This window comes from Leuciscus leuciscus, assembly GCF_965113295.1.
Source record: "Leuciscus leuciscus genome assembly, chromosome: 4".
Taxonomy (NCBI): Eukaryota; Metazoa; Chordata; class Actinopteri; order Cypriniformes; family Leuciscidae; genus Leuciscus; species Leuciscus leuciscus.
The window spans coordinates 8,916,911-8,936,604 of record NC_138728.1 but is presented as its reverse complement, the minus strand read 5'-3'; the positions used below and the strand labels follow the sequence as shown (position 1 = coordinate 8,936,604).

The following is a 19,694-nucleotide window of genomic DNA, read 5'->3' as shown; positions in this document are numbered from 1 at the left end:
ATGAGTGAGTCAAATGAGCGATTTACGGATGGCCTTAAACCCTTTCAAAGAATATCACAATAACATTTTAGGGAGGCTAAACAGTAATTATTAAATGTTTAAGTAACCACAAAAATTTGACAAATATTTACATTTATAAACATTTAAAAGTATTTTTCAAAATAATATATTTAAAAAAAAAAAGTCTACTGATAATTCACTTACAATATAATGTAAAATCAGTCAATTATGATTTCATGTTTTATAACGCTTTCAAATACCCATTATATTGGGCTAAACTGTAACATTTTAAAGGCCTCAAATTTCATATGAGTGGCCAAACTTTTGTCATAACACCACAAGGTCCAGCATATTTCAACATGTATCTGACACAGGATTCACCAATTTCATGCCCAGTAACAACCATAACGCTTCATTTTAAACAATTGAAGCATGCAGTAAAGCCTGGTTTCTTACCACGCAGTTACTTCCGGCGAATCAGGCTGATTTTCTGCAGAGCGATTAAGTTTGAGCATTCCAGGGGTGTCACGCTTAAGTGCTACTGGGTGGAAACACAGGTGGAATTTTTGGCCCCTCTCTGAACTTGATAGAAGACATCCTTTTCTGAGGAGAAGCGCAGGGATTTAGCCCTGGCCTGCTTCATGAATTTTAACAGATGTAAAGCAATGAATAAAACATCTCAATGGAGAGTATACAGAAAGAGTGAGGAAGTAGACACACTGAAATGACACTAGAATTTCTGTATTCCACACTATATCCTTCCTACTCATTTTTTAAAACAGAATATAGGCTATACAACACTTAACATTTCAAACAGTAGCATGCTAATGTGCCCTTCAAGTGGAGTCCTAAATATCGTACGTACTTACAAGTTCTGAGCACATGAATGAATGAGTGAATTCATATTTCCGAGTGGGAAACTGAATTCTCAATGATGCATGTTACGACTTTGTCAGAGGCGTGTCAACTTGAAACATGGTGGAAACACTGATATATAATACTGATATATATAATCTGAGATCAGTGGCTGGAATAAAATTGTAGCAAATGGTGTTAAAGTCGGCATCAAAAGTTCGTCTTTTCTTCCCTATTGTGATGTAAATCCAAGTGAAACGCCTCTCAAACAGGAAAAAACATGGAAGGGCGGAACTTGATTTTGTTCATTTGGAATTGATTGGATCGTTGCCATTTGCTATTGCTGTGTCTGCTTCACTTTACCATGTATAAAGTGACAGATATCAATATTTTTCAACACAGTGAGTTAGGTTTATTATTCACAATATAATAATTTTGCTTTGTTTAGGCTAATTTTGTGTTATGTTTACGACTTGAATGTGTGACATGTAATAACAAACGCCCGACTCTGAAATACGAGTTTCACAGGTGTACTTGAAGGAAGCCTTAATCTTGGCTAATTTTAGACATTGTATAAAATAGCATTAGGAAGTTAGCGTTAGCCACCAAACAAACTAACTTCACTGTAGCACATTGGACATTTTGGCAAATAGTAAGTCATCCAAGTATACAGAAAACATCATTCACAGAGTTTACTGCAGAAATAGCATGACCAGTATGATAGTACGCTAATCCACATAGCTTGTGGAGAGCTAGAAATGCTCCTGTCAGCTTCCTCTTTCCCCCGCCGCTCATTGCCAGCGCAGGATCTGATTTATGAAACAGAGAGGAGCACACAGGATTGCCGTCATACAAGCTTACAAAAGACATACTGTTTCCTCTCTTGTTGCTAACACCCCCTCTCTATTCATCTCCTGTGTGAGATAGAGACAGACAGGGACCAAAGTCATTTATGGGGGAATGTTTTTATTTAAAGGAATTAAATTAGTTGTTTACACGACACCATTTTCAACTAAAAACGGAAATCTTTGTATGCGTTTTGGCCGTTTATTTACACGACAATGGCGTTTTGCCGGCCTGAAAACGCAAGCTTTTGAAATCAGGTTTCAGTGTGCAAGTTTATGAAAACGATACGTTAACGTCTCTAATGTAAACAACAAAAACGCAAATTTGTGAAAACGGTGATGTCATGCATATTACGTGTTCAGTCTATAGGCATTAAGTGTTTCTTTACAAAGTGACTACTTTCGCCGAATACTGGCCTAGCATCAATAACACAGCGTTTTTAGTTGTTTTCGCAGATCCTTGTGAACCGGGATCGTTTTGACAATGTTGTCATCTGTACGTGAAAAAAGCAAAGGAAAATCTTTCCATTTTTAGTACATTGTTAGTACATGTAAATATACCCTGAAGGAATAAATACAAAGAAAAGCAGTAAAAGAACAAGAATCCATTTAAACTATTTGCAAATAATATTTTTGTTCAATAATATGTACACTCACTGGTCATCATGTTTCTAATGCACTAAAAATGGATCCATTAATGTTTCTTGTCATCACAGACAATTATTGATTGCATAAAACACGTAAATGATTATGTAAATGCCTATATTTTTCATTCTAAATTTGACTAAAAGTTGAGTAGTCGCCAAATATTTCATGTTTAGCTACTTACATCTAACCTTGCAATTGAATCCTCACTCTGGAATTGCTCGTCCTCAGCTTCTGTGAAAAGTAAAGCCCTCCTTCATTGATTTAACATTTTTGACATTGACGACCACTGAGGAAGACCATCCTAAAATTGTAACTTTTTGGTTACGGCCCTGCAGACAGATAAATAAAATCTGGATTTATAACTTAGTCTTCCATCCTCAAGCATGTGCTGTTGTGTGGTGACATACTGTGGTAAATCACTGTCAAAATGTATTACTTTTCAGCCAAAGACACCAATTGAGATTGGTGACTTTGTGTCATCCGTCGTTAAGCGCCGGTTCAGATGTACAGAGAGTTTCACACGGACTGTACTATCACTGTACAAGTACAGTAAAACGAGTCAGCGGGGAAATAAAACCATTAACCTTTCACCTCTCTGCAAAAATAGCGAGGTCACAAACAGACAGCTGCAGCTTGTATGAAGTCTGACTTCAATATCCCCCGGTGTGTGGTGAGGCCCCCCCTCCTTCTGCGTCTCTCAGATACGGTCTCTTCCTACAACCGACTTCAAACGTCTCAATTACCCTCGGTGTGATGGGAAATATGCTAATGCGCAGTATCATTCGCCTTCTGGGAGCTCACCACAGCCCTGCGCTGGGCTTGTTCTGAGTGAACTCGGAAAATAGGTGCAATCCCTTGCCTTCCGGCCCTCCTCATCCCTTTGATTCCTGTGTATAAAAGAAAAGCTGAGCGGTCATCGCATTTAGAAAGTTAATGTGTAACGTAATCATGCTAAGTGCCTAGAGTGTGAAACCGCTTCGGTTGCCCGTATTAAAGCAGGTCCCTTTAAATGTACCGCACTTAGAAACGCGTGAAATCGGCAAAATGGAAAATGCCACTCAGTTAGGAATAGAAGCAAGTGAAGCCTTGCTAACTTGCTTTTACAATTACTCATAATTATGGTTAGGGATTTGAACAAACCTCTAAACGTAACTATTAGCTACATCTTGGAGTGCAACTTATTCCAGACGTTTGTGTTACATGAATGCTGTCTGAATTTTGAGTGCGGATCATAACTGTATTCTCGGTGGACATGAATGCTCCCTGAAAAAAAGGCCAAATTTACAGCAAAAATGTCAATACATTGTCAATATTTTACAGAGAAAGACTATGTAGGCCTATCTGCTTTTAGCAGTTTGCTAGCATATCAATGCTAACAAAGCTAACAGCCTAGTCTCAAACTAAAATGTATGTTTGAGCTGTTTTAACTAAAAGCAACTTGCACTGACATATCTTAAAATATGTCACTGCCATTGTTTTGTCTCAAGATGTTTTCTACGGCACGTTTATAAAAGCTACTTAAATGTCCCAATTGAACTAAGGCCTAATCCTTGCTTAATCTAAGCCCTGTCTGAAACCAGGCAATACAGTTGCAATGAAGTATTAAATATCATAAGATGGAAATGTACGCTTCCTTGATGAACTAAGATTAATAAAATAATCACAACACCATTGTAATTTTTTATCTGTATTTTAATAGGACAATTAATTAATTCTATTTATTCATAGACACTGCACCGGACTAAACAACTGATTTGTATTTTTTTCCATTGTTTTTCAATATGTCATATTTTAATGTCCATAACACAAGCTGTAACAAATTCCAAAGGACCATCGTCACCTGGCAGTCATTTAAATGTACATTATATCACAAACAGGAAGTCTGTTTTAAAAGTCCCCTGTGGATCCTGAAAAAAGAAGAAGAAAAAAAACCACACATGTTCTCTGTGAGTCTGTGAGCACATGCACTCCGTCTATTCTGCCCTCCAAACAGGAAAAAATAAACTCGTCAAACCTAAACAGATGGTCCAGCCTTTGTCATCGTCGATCCAGAAAGCAAACTGTGAGACATCAAATTTTCTGTCCATGGAAATTAAGAGAAATGAAGAAACTGTAATAAATTTCACTACACTGAAGAACAAATTTACAGCACAGGTGCACTAGCAACACTCTCGTAGTTTTCTGTTTTCATATTTTTTTCTTTTCTTTTTTGTGTATTTTACAACTGAAATACATTTATAATATATAATCAACACCATTTGAGTTTTAAAAATATGCATTTGTGAGATTCTATTCCCCAAGTAACCCCTTTAATACAAAGCATATCTTTACAAAAGGAATCTTGTTGCATAAGTTACATGGTAAAGCAAGAATGGGTTCAGGCATTGAGCAGGAGGGCAGTGGTGTGTGTGTGTGTGTGTGTGTGTGTGTGTGTGTGTGTGTGTGTGTGTGTGTGTGTGTGTGTGTGTGTGTGTGTGTGTGTGTGTGTGAGCAAGGTGCATTAAGAGCTCCTCAGCACAACAAATTGCATTGACATTGGTATAAAAATAATCAACATTATAGACTAATTTCTCGCTAACTCCAGACATTAAATGGCAGAGAAGAGATCATTCATATTTCAGGTCACTTTTTTTTTTAAAATACTATAATTAATAATAATACATTTTGGATAAATCTCACAGACATATTTCTGCACAATTTTGTGCATTATTTTAATGACAATTAAGCACCTTACACCCCCAAATCTGTCATTACTGTAATGCAAAATATAATATAATATGTAATGATATAATTTACATTTTTAAGTATTTTTACAATCGTTATGGAGCATTTCGCATTTGTTGTAGTACCTTTAAAAGTACTGTTACAGTAACAAATATCCTCACTGAGAATGAGAAATACATGAGAAGTGTGCTTAATTGTCATTAAAATGTTTTTATATTGTTTTTTAAAACAATTTTATGCAAAATATAATTTATTTTCTTTTGATTTTGGAGTGAAACATACCTGAACATGATTTTGTGAGATTCACGCTGGGCGGGTTTGGGTGATCAGCCCTAAAACAGCGCTAAGAATCTGATTGGACGATTCTCAAAGTGTCATCACACACAACTTGATGCCATTATCCAGAAATAATAGCAGGACTTGGTGAGGATGTTTGATGATAAAAGTACATCACTTTAAAGGGAAGGCAAAGAAGGAAAAAAAAAGTTATACCTGAAAAAAATAAAGTTCTGGACGGGCGGCTAGCTCTGGTCCGGGCTGGCCTGTTTTATATGTCCACGACAACATGCACAATAATTTTAACAAAGATAATAAATAAGCATGTTCTTTTTTTCTTTTTTTCACAGTTTACTCGCAAAATTTGGAGTATAAAACGGAATGGCTAGTATTTGAGCTCAAGTCCAAAAGCCTCTACTGTCAGTGTGGAAACACAAAAGGCATTTCCCTTTCCATTTAGCTTTGCTTTATGCCCATCCTCAAAAAGAGAAGTATAACAAACATCCCATCAGGCCAGGCAAGGAGTGAACACAACATGGGTGGGACAGACAGAGTGTGAGAGGGGATTTTCTCCGTTTATCACCTGTATCAACAGGCCAATCTCTCAGAGAGCAACAAAACAGCTGTTTTCACACACTCGTTGGGTTCGAAAGGTCAATACTACATAACGAGGCAAATTATTGACAAGTAAAACGCACATTCTGACAGAGAGAGCCAAACCTTATTGCTCATGCCGAATTGGAAAAAGACAAAGACTTAAGCAAATCATGCAAGAGATCGGTTTCGATCACACGCGCACAAAAGCATCCGACCGCATACCCTAGTAGAGCCCAGCTTTACTTTTTTTTAGTATCAAAAGTGTGTGTAGAGCTGTCTAAAAGCTTGTAAAATCCCGCCCCTGCTGGTACACTCCTTATTCGTCCCAAATATCTCACAATTCCATCAAATTGAAGACAACGAATTCAAAGACACACAATACTGAAAAATCATAGAAGTGGTAACAACCATAATGGTCATTGTTTTCCTCTAATTTTCCTCACATGATGTATGGGCCTAGAGGTTGAGCTGATGGAGCTCGCAGAGACTGAGAGCTCTGGACGGGAGCTGATTAAAAAAAAGGTCCAGCTACGGCCCATCCTGCTGCAATGCCTCCTCCACAACACTAGGGGGCTCCATCAATCCTTTACGCTGCAGCGTCCACTCGCCAAAAAATAAAATGAAAGGATAGTGGTCATGGTCTATAACGCTGACACTCTGACGATGTTGCTTTGCAAGAAGTCGGGACAGTTGCCCAGGTCTCCACTCTCGGGAGTGGTCACGGGCGGGGTAGGCATGCTGATGACAGCGGCAGTGATGTAGGACTGCTCTTCCGAGTTCAGGGGTACCGTTTCCTCGAACTTGGCATTGAGACTGGAGCGGCTGCATTGGAAGAGAGAGGAAGAGAGGGAGGGTGAGAATACAATCCAGCTGATGGGCAAATTCCCCCAGCTGTTGGAGGGAATCATGATAGCGTTCCCAGAGTATCCTGGCATATGGGGAGTGTCACAAATGGAGCTTTACAGGATTCCAGCAGCGTGAATCACTATGGGAACAATTTCACATACCCAGATCCAAACAGAATCTGCATATTATAAACTACACATTACATACTATGCATTTACTTATTATGCATGCTAAACCAATAAACTATACACTGCATTCTATATGCACTAGATGCTATGCTGTACATACTGTATTTTACTTATTATGTATACTAAATTATATGTAATGTACACAGCATTCTACATTCTTTGAACTAAACACTCTGAACACTGCATACTAACCATTATACACTTCATACTATGCATGCAACATTGTATTCCAAATATTTGCATACTAAATACAGTGCACTAAATACTGCATATTATGCATTACACATTGTATTCTACACGTTATGTATACTACATACTGCATATGTACTAATAACCTTTCTACATCCTATGCACTACATATTGCATATACTATACTGCATAGCATACATATTATGCATACTATTTACTATACATACATACTGCTCTATACACTGCAAATGATGCATGGTATACTTAATTTAACATTTGCATACTAAATAGTAGGGATTACTATTATATTGCACATTATGCATTACGCATTGTATTCTACATATTAAACATTCTAAATATATGCGCTAATATGCATTCTTCATCCTATGTACTACATATTGCATACTATGATTTATACACTTTATTCTACAAATGTACACTTCACATTTAATGTATACTTCATTCCACAATCAACACTGCATACAGTATAATGTGCACATAATAAAATGCACAACAGATTGCAGAATTATGGCTTTTTTTGTTATTGCTGTTATTGATCAAATATTTTACTTGGCAAATTAACATAAATAATATAAATAAACAAACAATATGCACTAGATCTTCAAGAACTGCTCACCGGACGGTAAAATACAAAAAACATACACACCCCTCTAGATAACCACCATTTTCATAAAGTCAGCATTATAAACACTTCTAATATAATAAGACACAACTCGGACTCATCTATATATATATCTATATATCTATATCTATATTTATATTCAGACCACGGCCAATATATCATCATATTCCTTCTTATGTGTGTGTAAGTGTGCATGAGTGCTGTGAGAGCACCTGTTGTTAACCGGTCTCTCTCTGATCTGGATGGTGCTGAGCTCCTGTATGCTGCCCCTGCGGCCGGCGACCATGTTGGAATTGGGGACGTTGAAGCTCTTGCGCTTGTTTCTGCGTGTGCAGCAGGAAGACAGACCGTGCGGAGATGAAGACATCGAGGAAGAACGCGACATGGACGCCTTCGCTAGAGAAACCTCCATACAGCTCGTCTCATAGGTTTGCTCATCCACAAACTCATGATTCTGAAAGAGAAAACGAAACAGGAAGTATTTATCACTTTAAGGATTGATTTTGGTATTTGATTATTATATTATTGTGGGTAATGATTATTAACTAAAGTATCAAAGATATTAGCAACTTTTATTCTCTAGTTGACTACATTTTTGAATAAGTATATGTACTCTTTACTCCAATACATTTGAGATGAGTGGTGCTAACTTTTTCTGCAGCAGTTTATTTCTGCTACAAAAGAAGTGCTATCGCCATCTACAGGGCATTGGAGGTACAATATCTTGTGCGTTTTGCCCTTACTCACCCAAACTTGTCAACAAGGCTACTTTATGCGAATGCAAGTGCATTAGCGGGTAGTTGTGAATCGCAGGAGTTTCATAAATGAGATGAGGACATGACTGCAGTCGGTGATGAGGCCGAAACCAGCACGTCCAGTGCAAGTAGGCTTTGACTTTTTAATTTTACTTAACATTATTTTTATTTATCCGTTATATTGAAGAACCTTATTGTTTTACTTATGCTCTTTCCAAGCACTTGAGCTTAACTGAGACTTGGGTGTTTGTAGATGTTTAAGAGGCTGTTGTGTCGACCTTGATTTATTGCAATTTTGAGGTCTTGAGTTTGATTTTGATTTGAGAAAATAAATGTGTCATTGCTTTCCCCACAAATCAACTGTTTCTTGTTTTTCACTGGCATATCTCTGAGGTGACGAGGACTAGTGCATCTATGAGCCTACATTCAGTACGATCAAAATACTTAAGTGCTTTTAAAATCAGATTCTCTAAGACTTTTACTCAAGTGGTATTGTAATTGGTGACTTGTAACTTGTAATGGAGCCATTTTCACTGTAAGGTAGCCGTACTTCTACTTAAGTATGGTTTTCAGATATTCTTTACACCTCTGGAAATATTTCATTAATATATTAATGAAATATATATGTGAATGGAATAATTAAATACTGAAGATTTTCTGCATGCATTTGTGCACAATTTGTTTTTAGTGCTATGTCTAAATTGAGTTCTCATTAGTTTGAGTAATTGCTGACAAGAACTTAAAGAATAATCTCAAATCCCTTTGTCTCTAAAACAAATATTGCACAAGCATTTGATAATGTGAGCCAGTCAAAACAAAGATCAGAGGTTGTCCTTGAATCCAGATTTACTGTTTTGGCTGTTTCTCAAACAGTCCTGCATCCTCAGCAGGACACTGGAATTTTCCTTTCAAATGTCTCAAGTCTAGTGCCCTAGGAAAGCAAGAATGGGTCACAGTATGTTTTCTAGACTGTCATGAGTCTAGCTGGCAGGGGACAACAGTGGCTGTCATTTTCATGCCAGTGCCTGACTAATGATTTAGCTTGAGAGGGCAAACCCACAAGGGTGCAGACAAAGTCAGGCACTGGTTGTTAAACGTTATGAAAATGAAATCGTGCCACGTTTAATTTCAATTATGCCAAAAAGCATTGCTTATCATGTCATAACCGATCACGTCAGCTAATATCAACTCAAATTTCAGTCTGTTAACACGAAGTTATTTTTTTTATCTTTATAAGAAAAACCTGGAAAATATCACTTGTACTTGGGAAATAAGTTGTATTAAATATTTGTATGTACTTTACACAATACTTTTAAGCATTTTTTTTGTAACTCTACAGTGTCTGTTCTTGCACCTGGGATAATATGCCAAACTTCTCCTTTTGTGATCCTATGAGGAAAGAAAGTCATACAGGATTGAAACAATGTGAAGTGGAATAAATGATAACATAATTTTCATTTCCACTTTAAATACAGTCAATACAGACACCTGTCCAGTAGCTATTGAACCTTCTTTAAGGTACTAAAAAAACAGCTGAGAAAGAATATAAAATTGTAGAAGAACCTCTTCTCACATTCTTACAGATGTGCTTAGTGTGCCTTTTAGGAGAACTGTGCATCAAAAAGATCAAATAATGGCAACGCTGAATTGCTGAGAAAAACTTCCAGTTACTGTATGTGTAAAGGTTTCTCCATAGGTTTCTTACCGTGGTTTTCTCCAAGCAGTGCAGGAGATGGTGATGCTGGGTCTCAAAAGTGGGGTTGGTCTTACATACCAAAGCTTGGCCCGCCTGTTTTGATGCCTTTTGGAGAAACAGAAAAACACTGCTTATCAACCTATCAGAGCAGAAAGAAGCTAAGAGAAAAGACTAGACCAATGACAGCAAGGCCTGCATTCTCACAATGATCCGGCAACGTTGAGACAATGCTGAGGAACGTTTAACCACTTCATTGTGACAATGGTAGGCGATAGGTCACTGCCCCGTCCTGTTCTCTCAACATTACCACATTGACGGACAGCTCTAGGTTCAAAAACAGTGGACAACAGGTACAAGAGTATTCTGTGTCTGTAAATGTCAATTGAATTTGTGTATAGATACAAATTATTTGAAAAATAAGCAGTATTTGGAAAAGTTTGTCTAAATGAGTGTCTGCTGTATTTGAACCATGAAGGCCACCGTACCCAAATTCAGTACAGCCTTAATGAATCACCATGACGCAGTGACCAGGCGACTAGAGCAGGGGTGTCCGATCCTGCTCCTGGTGGGCCAATGTTCTGCAGATTGTAGCTCCAACCTACCCCAACACCAATCCAATTCCCAAGGCCACATCCGAAATCGTATTCCCTCTGAGTAGGTACTTCTTTTGCGTACTTTGCGATGTATGTTCTATATAGTATGAATTTAATCCAGGAATGTTGTCATTGTCATGTAATCTACCAGTGTCCCTTCACAAATTCTCTCCTGTGGCATTATGGGATAAAGTGTCCATTAGATGCGCATTTCAGAATCTCGCCGGAAGTAGTAGGACATCTGGGAACTTTTCGACTACCGTTTTATGAAATACCGTGAACTCGGACATACTATTCTCTTCACATACTGTTTTTCGCCTACTAGTAGGGACGTATGTAATTTAGGATGCAGCCAAATTAGCCGGTTTAGGTGCGTTTAATTAGTATTAGAGCTAAATTGTGCAGGATAGTGGCTCTTCAGGAGCAGGACTGGACACCCCCGGACTAGGGCGCTGCTCTTCGAGAACCTGCATATGATCAGCAGGCACTCGATCAACACGCCTCATGGTCTCTGCCTCACATTAAACCCCGCCTCCCGTTTAGATGCTGGCCAATCAATGACATGCAGCTCAGACAGTTTCATTCCTCCATGTGATGAGTTCTGATGATGTCATGAAGAGAGAGAGAGAGTGAGAGAGAGCGAGCAAAAACCAGTCCGGAGAGAAATTCACTCAAAAATGCATGAATAGTAGTTGTCGGAAAAATCTGTTAAAACAAGTAGACAAGATACAAAAAGTAATAAAGAGATAAAGTAGATGGAGAAAAGGGTTGCAGTAAAAAACAGGGGGCCCCGTTTGGAACTGGAGCGGATGGGAGTGGCCCCCGCAAGGCAGAGCCGCATGCACCGCACTGCCATTGGAAAAGAGGACACACGATTATTGATGGTCTCATGACCAGCCACCAGTCAGAGGTGCCGGCGTACCCGGTCTAGGCGTTAGAAAGAGCGAAAGAGAGTGAGAAAGATAGAAAGTTAGAGGAACACCACTGAAGCGTTGATGGGGACAGCCCTGCTGGACCCCGGCCCCCTGGCGGAGAGGTGAACGGCCAGGGGGGAAGAGGGGTCCACATGCACCAGCACCAGCCCATCATGTCACGTTCCATTAAGAGAGACCCCGGCGAATTGCTTTCCACCGTTACCTCCTCCTCTGCGTCCACCAGCATTCCATTGCGTTTGTACTGCAAATAAGCGTTAGCACCACCGCTCTTCGCTGCATGAATTCTAGCAAGCCTGGTTTTCTGTTCAGGTGGACAAACACACGTGCGTTTAGCCTAACACGTCCTCCTCTCGTGATCAATGTGGCTGTGAATGTGACTGGAGGTTTGCATGCTCATGTTTGACATGAAGAATGGCAATGTGTCATATGTTCTCCGTTGAAAGTACTTTGCTAAAAAAATAAATTGTAACAATACCAGTCTTTCTGTAATGTGGCTTGATGTACATTGCAAGGAGCAAATATTTTGACACCATATATAAAATAAATTAAATAAAAAATATATAAAAATACAGTCATATACAAATAATAATTATATATAAATTGTTTAAACGTTTGGCATCAGTAAGATTCATTTTAAAGAAATTAATACTTTTATTCAGCAAGGATTGATTAAATTGATCAAAAGTGACAGTTAAGACATTTATAATGATAAAAAAGATTTCTAATTCAAATAAATATTTTGAGCTTTTCATTCCTCAAAGAATCCTAAAAATGTTTTATCATGGTTTCCACAGAAATATTAAGTATTAACTGGTCAACTGATAATATTAAGAAATGTTAGCACAAAATCAGCAGAATATCTGCTGAAAATTCAGCTTTGCCAACACAGGAATAAATTCCTTTTTTATATATATATATTAAAATAGAAAACAGTTATTTGAAATAATATTTCACAATATTACTGTTTATACTGTACTTTTGATCAAATAAATTCAACCTTGGTGAGCATAAGAGACGCCTTTCAAAAACATTACAAATCTTACCATCCCCAAACATTTCAACAGTAGTGTGTGTATGTGTGTATAGATCCTCCAGATAGATTACCAGAACAAAAACCTGCAATTTGTGTCAAAATATCAGAATGCTATAAATATTTTATTCATTAAAGAATTATTTTTTGTTTAAAGGTATAGCGGAGGATGTTTTACTTCCTGGTGGGTAGTCTAAACTATTGGTCCTCCTAATTGTCAATCATTCTGGTGAATCAATCAAACTTTTCAAAAAGTGGAGAGGGCGGGTCTTATCTAAAATTTGGAAAGATCCTCCGCTATACCTTTAAGTTTCAGTATTGTAAAATTATAAGGGTCTTGGTATATCAACTTCTGAAATGTTGGTATTGTTACAAACTTGACTTCCTGTCTCATTTTCCCCTCTTCTATTCTCGTTCTCAGCTCCCAGTTAACTGGATAAACAGACTGTTGTTCTTGGGTGGACTGCTTGTACTGTTTATCCATGCGCAGAGGGGCAGTGGGATATCTGAACTACTTGTGGCTGGAGAAGAACAGCTAAATTAAGAGAAGACACTCATCTAATGAGACATGATGTGATATCACTACGTCTGTATTCTGATCACCCCCAAAGGAGAACAGGCTAGAACACAGCATCTGTTCCTTGCCTGGTCTCATTGGCCAAGTACACACTGCAGTTAAATACAGTGGTGATTCCTCTTGTACACAGAGTTCTGTCATTTAGAAGTTTGATGATGACCAAATAATTGTGCGTAGTACGTACAAAACTACTTTAAATGGCATGAACAATAGAATTTGGTTTACTAAATGCTGACAGATGTTGCTAATGAAGAGGTTTAAACCACTATGTCAATCATTGCATGTTCAGAAGTGACTCCTGTTTTCCGTACGCACATGAAATGATGATTTACGGTAGGAATAATATCAAAAAGTAATGACAGATCACAAGGCTCGTGCCATAATAAATTCAAACGTCTGGCTAATGCATCGACTATAAATGCAGTGCGTGTGCGCGGACAGCTTCTCGTTGATTATAATGGCAGTCGCTGTGCAGATGGGCTGTAAAACTTGCATTTAAATTTAATTGCAAAAGTAATCATATTAATTGAGGTTTGGGAATTAATTGAAACGTAGTTACATTGAATTTACTCAAATAAGTACTGAGTAATATTAATCAACTACATGTACTTGCTATAGAGTCACGGTTAGGGTTAGGGTTTTGGTTTAGGGTTAGTTACTTGTAATTATGCATAATTTACTGTTATTACTATAGTAAGTACACGCAGTAACATGCAACTATGTCACCTTAAAATAAAGTGTAAAGTTTGAGATAACAGCAAACCCAAAATTATTTTCTCCACTTGTTCGAGCCGAGGCATAACGAAATTTAAGTATTTAGGAGATTAACTTATGGAAGTTATAAAGTATGGAAGCTTGTTTCTGCCATGGAATAAAAAAACAATATGAAAAAGGTAATTGTAGCTTTTTATCTCGCAATTCAACTGTATAATTCACAATTGCGAGTTCATATATCACAATTCTGAGAAAAGGTCAGAATTGAGAGATATAAACTCGCAATTCTGACTTTTTTCTCGCAATTGCGAGTTCTTTTATCTCACAAATCTGACATTTAAAAAAAAAAGAATTGCGAGTTTACGTATATATCACGATTCAGACTTTATAACTCACAGTTGTGAGTTTATATCGTACAATTCTGAGAAAAAAATGTCAGAATTGAAAGATATAAACTCGCAGTTCTGACTGTATTTCTAGCAGTTTTGAGTTTATAACCTGCAATTTTGAGCTTTTTCCATCACAGAATAAAATAAAAAAAGGTAATTGCAACTTTGTCACAATTCTGACATTTCCCCTCGCAATTGAGTGTTTATATCTCACAATTCTAAGTTTATATCACGCAGAACTGCGGGGAAAACAAATCTGAATTGCGAGATATGAAATCAGAATTGCAAGAAAAAAAGTTTGAATTGTGGGATAAAATGTCGCAATGACTTTTTAAATATTCAATGGTGAATACAAGCTTCCATACTTGGAAAAGCTTGTGCTTTTAAACTTTGCAGTGTGTATGTGGCCGTTCTCCCTTTTGTTCTATTCTCTCATAATTTCTTTCTATCTGCAATTCTCAAAGTTTCTCTCTGCTTGTCTGTCTTGTTTCTGTGTGTTTGTGTTTCTGTCTGCTGTGTTGAAGTACGGGATGAGATCTGGCCATGCACTAGAAATGATGGTTCCACAGAGACCTGCAGTTAACATACCACAGAGACACACACACCACTCAGCGTGCAGACATCTGGGTCACAAGCACGTTGTGCCAAGTTGTATTAAATACTATCCCAGTGTCATTCATGTGCTTGTGTGTTCATGGTCTTGTCAGGGACTAATCTCTTTGCCACAGCCAGACCAGCTTGTATTTCAAGAGAACATCTACATTTGAGCCCAGCTCCGTTTAGCGCTGTGAGGTCAGAGGTCGTGGACCGTGGTGGTGTAGGGTACCTTTTGGGCGCGCCGCTTCTCTGCACGTTGGCTCTGATGGTAGATCCGACTGAAATTGGACACAATGACAGGAACGGGAAGAGCGATCACCAACACGCCACTCAAAGAACAAATAGAGCCAAAGATCTTCCCCATGATGGTCTTAGGAACCATGTCTCCATATCTGTAACACAGAAAAGGACAGAGTCACAACATATATATGGGTCAGTGGCAACAGTTCAGTGAAAAAATATGATGATAAAAAGCAGAAATCTTTAGAAAAAAAAACTAGTTTAAAGAAATTCAAAATATAAAAATAAGATGCATATTCTATCTCTCTAAAAATGTCAAGGAGTGTAACCATCAGGCAAATAGTACTAATATATTTTATTTACACTAGCCTTGAGTGTACACAATGTATTTATTTAAAGTTATTTAAATTATATATATATATATATATATATATATATATATATATATACACACACATACACACACACACACACACACACACACACACACACACACACACACACACACACACACACACACACACACACACACACACACACACATATACAGTACTGTGCAAAAGTACATACAGTACTGTGTATGTATATATATATATACACACACACACACAGTCATGATGGTCTACATGGGTTTAAAATATATTTTCATACAAATTTGCCAACGTTTTGTTCTTCAAGAATTTCAGCCTTTCAAAGGGACTTTTTTCTGTATTACAATCTCAATAAGAGCACCTACACATTTTTTTTTTAACTTACTTTTACTTATCCAAATGAATTTTAATAAAAAATGTTCATCATAAAATAGGTGTATTCAAGTCATGTTTTTCTGAATAGCCTCATAGATCCAGGCAAAACATTAGCCATTTTAGATAAAAGCATAAGCTAAATGAATTCCATCACTTCATTGACCCCGAAATCACAGAAATATTGTAGACCTTCACAAGCTGGTTTTTAATTCATGCTTCATTTCCACCAGCTCAGGTGATTTCATCTGGTAATGAAACGGATGACAGCACTAGGGGGCACTAGAGAACCGTAAAGCATGGGGCAAATGTTCACTCTCAAATTTTGTGTGAAAATCTCTTTTTTTTTCTCTATATTTGACCGCAGGCTTTTTCCTCATAAAGCCTTAACAACTTCAAACTTTTAACTCGATGTTAAAAAAAGACTATTTGCATGTGGTGGAAGAGCTGCATGTGTGTGTGGGCTGAGTTTCATGCTATGAGATCAAGTTCTCTGACCTCCTTCCCAACTCTCAATTTAAAATGACATTAAAATAATAACCATTACAGAGATCCAAAACGCTCATATTCCTCACAATGTCGTCCTAAAATGGCATTTATGTGAACATGCTGTCTTGAGAACACACAGTACTGGCACGATTTCATTCTTGTTCAAACAAACACACACACACCCCTTCTGTTGTACCACCTCCTCTCCGTCTTTTTAAAGCAGGCCAACGCATGACAAACCAACTCCGTCACTGGCATTCAGGAGACGATCTGCCATTAGTCAACAGAATGATGGTTCATCTCATCAGTATCCAAGCTGTCATTCCAGCAGCGCCACTTTAAGATTTTGATGGTGATATTTACTATTTGCACTTGTAAAAAAGTTTTTTTTAAATCCATAGTATTCTTTGAATGACATTTACATATATTCATTTAGCTGATACTTGTGGCTAACAAATAAGGATCATCACCAGCAAGTAGCATGTAAATGCATAGAAATATTGCAATCATTCGGCACCATGGTAGGCCTATATGCCTTCTATAATTTTTCATCACAATTATTTTGCTATGACCACTGAAGTGATATACAATATGTTTCAGGGGCCAAGACCTGAGGCTAGACCTCCATCTTCCATTCGTTGAAAAATCAGGATCACCCAAAAATAAATGTACTAACTCTCATTTCGTTTCAAACCTGTATGACTGTTGCATGTTCAAATGTTGCATTTGAGATAAAACTTGCAGTTACAATAAGTAATGTGGCAATTACGAGAGACAAAATTGCGAGCTACAAAGTAGTATTGTAAAATATAGAGAAAAATGCATCTTTTACGAAAAAGTCACAATTATGAGATCCAAGAAAGTGAAAATTGTGAGATATGAGGTTATTATGTGAGAGATAATCTCAATTGGGTAGTCACATTTCTAAAAAACAAAGTTGCATTTACGAGAAATATATGATATAAATTTGCAATTACGAGAACTAGTCACATTTCCAAGAAAGCTGCAATTATGAGAAACAAATGATGACTTACATTGTTACATAGAGATTAAAGCACAGTTATGAGAAATAAAGTCACAATTGTGAAAGATAAAGTTGCAATTGTGAGATATGCATATACTGTAGGTCTTTAGAAGAATAACTGCATGACTTGTTTACCCATCCCAAATCTGTATTACTGTACTTTCAACACTGAAAGTTAATGGGGTCCAATAGGTTTGTTTTGGACCCCATTGACTTTTCATGTACAAAACAGTTGAAACAAACAAATTCTGTAAAACATCCCTGTCACTTTAAGATGAAAATGCATGTATTGAATAAACATCATGGCAATTTACATGTGGTCCATATAGTCTTTTTTGAAATGAACAACAGAGCTTTTTCCGGTACTCATCTCCTCTCAAAGGACACATGCTATGATTTAAAAGAATTAAAAAGATAAATAAATTAGCATTGTGAGATACTAAAAGCAGAGCATAGCATGCCGTAGCGGTGCTGAGAGGCTTCCGTGCTCTATGTGACGGATCTAATTGAATTACGGCGAAGAGAAGATGAGCTCAAGGGGCCCGATGCGACAAAGCCTCCAAAGACTGAGCCATAATTACGGACGGCACAGAGTCGACTTCTCCAATTAAACGCCTGTAATTAAATATGCCAGTGAGAGAGAAAGAGAGAAAGACAAGACACGCAAAGAGTTAAGAGGCTCTCGTTTCTGCTCTGTACCGTGGCCGACATTATCGACGACACTGACCCAGTCATTCAGAGCCCTGAAAAATATCCATATTAATGGTCGCATGAGCTATAGCGGTATTCATGACTGATCAATAGAGAGCTTTGTGATCCCCTGCACCGACAGACAATAGACTTATTATAAGGGACCAATAAAGTCCCTTGTAGGCAATTACCCTCATAATTAGATTTGTGTACATGATGAATATGTCGGCCACAAGCTGCTAATCCAAATCCGCACACTAAGCTGTTATTTGCAAAGTGTGTGTGCATCGCATTTTGATTCTCCAAGGCCAGCCTGAACGTAATAAAAGATATTGACCTTGCACTGTGTCAGTCAGGTGTGTGTGTGTGTGTGTGTGTGTGTGTGTGTGTGTGTTTTGAAGCGAACTAGAGGGGACGGCAAGGACTCTAATTTGCTCTCTGCGTTTGTCATTTCCTTGCTGCTCACTGTCCAGTACTGTTACGTATGACAGCATCCCAATTAACCCAGCCGACCTGTACTGGCCACTCAGAAAACGGAGAAAATGATTCTAGTTCAGAACAGCACACACACTTCACTGCAGCACAGAACAAATAAAGGCAATCACAAAAACACGTATGAATACATCTTGTTTAATGATATTGGTATACACAAGTCAGTAAATTCATCTTCTAGAGATCTTAGAGTTTCAGTTTGTAATTCAGACTTTATCCTCCAGTTTCACAGACAAGGCTTAAGATAGTCCCAGTCGACTAAAATGCATGTTTTAGCTGTTTTAATCGAAAGCAACTTGTACTGATATATCTTAAAATATGTCAGTGCCATTGTTTTGTCTCAAGATGCATACCAGTAATGTTTCTTTCTAAGGCACGCTTATAAAAACGACTTAAATGCCCTAATTGAACTAAGACATGGCTTAGATTAAGCCAGGATTAGGCCTGTGAAACCGGGCCTCTATCTTACAACTGTGATTTATTTCTTGTAATTGTGACTTTACCTCTCACAATGTAACTTAATATCTCACAACTTTGATTCTCGTAACTGCGACTTTATCTTAAATGTGTTTAATGTGTTAATATTTCTTGTAATTGCAAATTCATATCACATAAATGCACCAATGTCTTGTAAAGAGAACTTTATTTCTAAGTATTGTGACTTTTCTCTTACAATTGCGACTATCTCTCAAAAAGTAACTTTATATCTCACAGTTGCAACTCTGTTTCTTGTGATTGCGACTCTCGTAAATACATCATTTTCATAATAGCAACTTTAACTCACAATGGCAACGTTATATATCACAATATGACTTTGTAGTTCACAATTTTGGCCTTTTCTCGTGATTCCAACTTTATATCTAACATCTGCGACTTTGTTTCTCATGATTTTTTTCTTTGAATAAAATTTTATTTTGTT

The 19,694-nt window shown here is 37.5% G+C and overlaps 1 protein-coding gene across 6 annotated transcripts in view; it reads right to left on the bottom strand.

Annotated features, from left to right (window-relative positions):
- Positions 1 to 111: 111 nt before the first annotated feature.
- kcnd2 (potassium voltage-gated channel, Shal-related subfamily, member 2) overlaps positions 112 to 19,694 on the bottom strand; it is a 119,459-nt gene continuing 99,876 nt past the window's right edge. For 2 of the 6 annotated variants that reach the window (XM_082166253.1, XM_082166254.1), the window contains 5 exons: positions 15,327 to 15,489; positions 11,993 to 12,091; positions 10,272 to 10,367; positions 8,024 to 8,265; positions 112 to 6,767 (listed from right to left, as the gene is read on the bottom strand). In XM_082166253.1, the coding sequence (XP_082022379.1) occupies positions 6,587 to 6,767; positions 8,024 to 8,265; positions 10,272 to 10,367; positions 11,993 to 12,091; positions 15,327 to 15,489 (781 nt within the window). In that variant the 3' untranslated portion in view covers positions 112 to 6,586. The remainder of the gene's footprint in view (positions 6,768 to 8,023; positions 8,266 to 10,271; positions 10,368 to 11,992; positions 12,092 to 15,326; positions 15,490 to 19,694) is intronic. The other 4 variants (XR_014205090.1, XR_014205088.1, XR_014205089.1 and 1 more) reach the window with 4 other exon arrangements.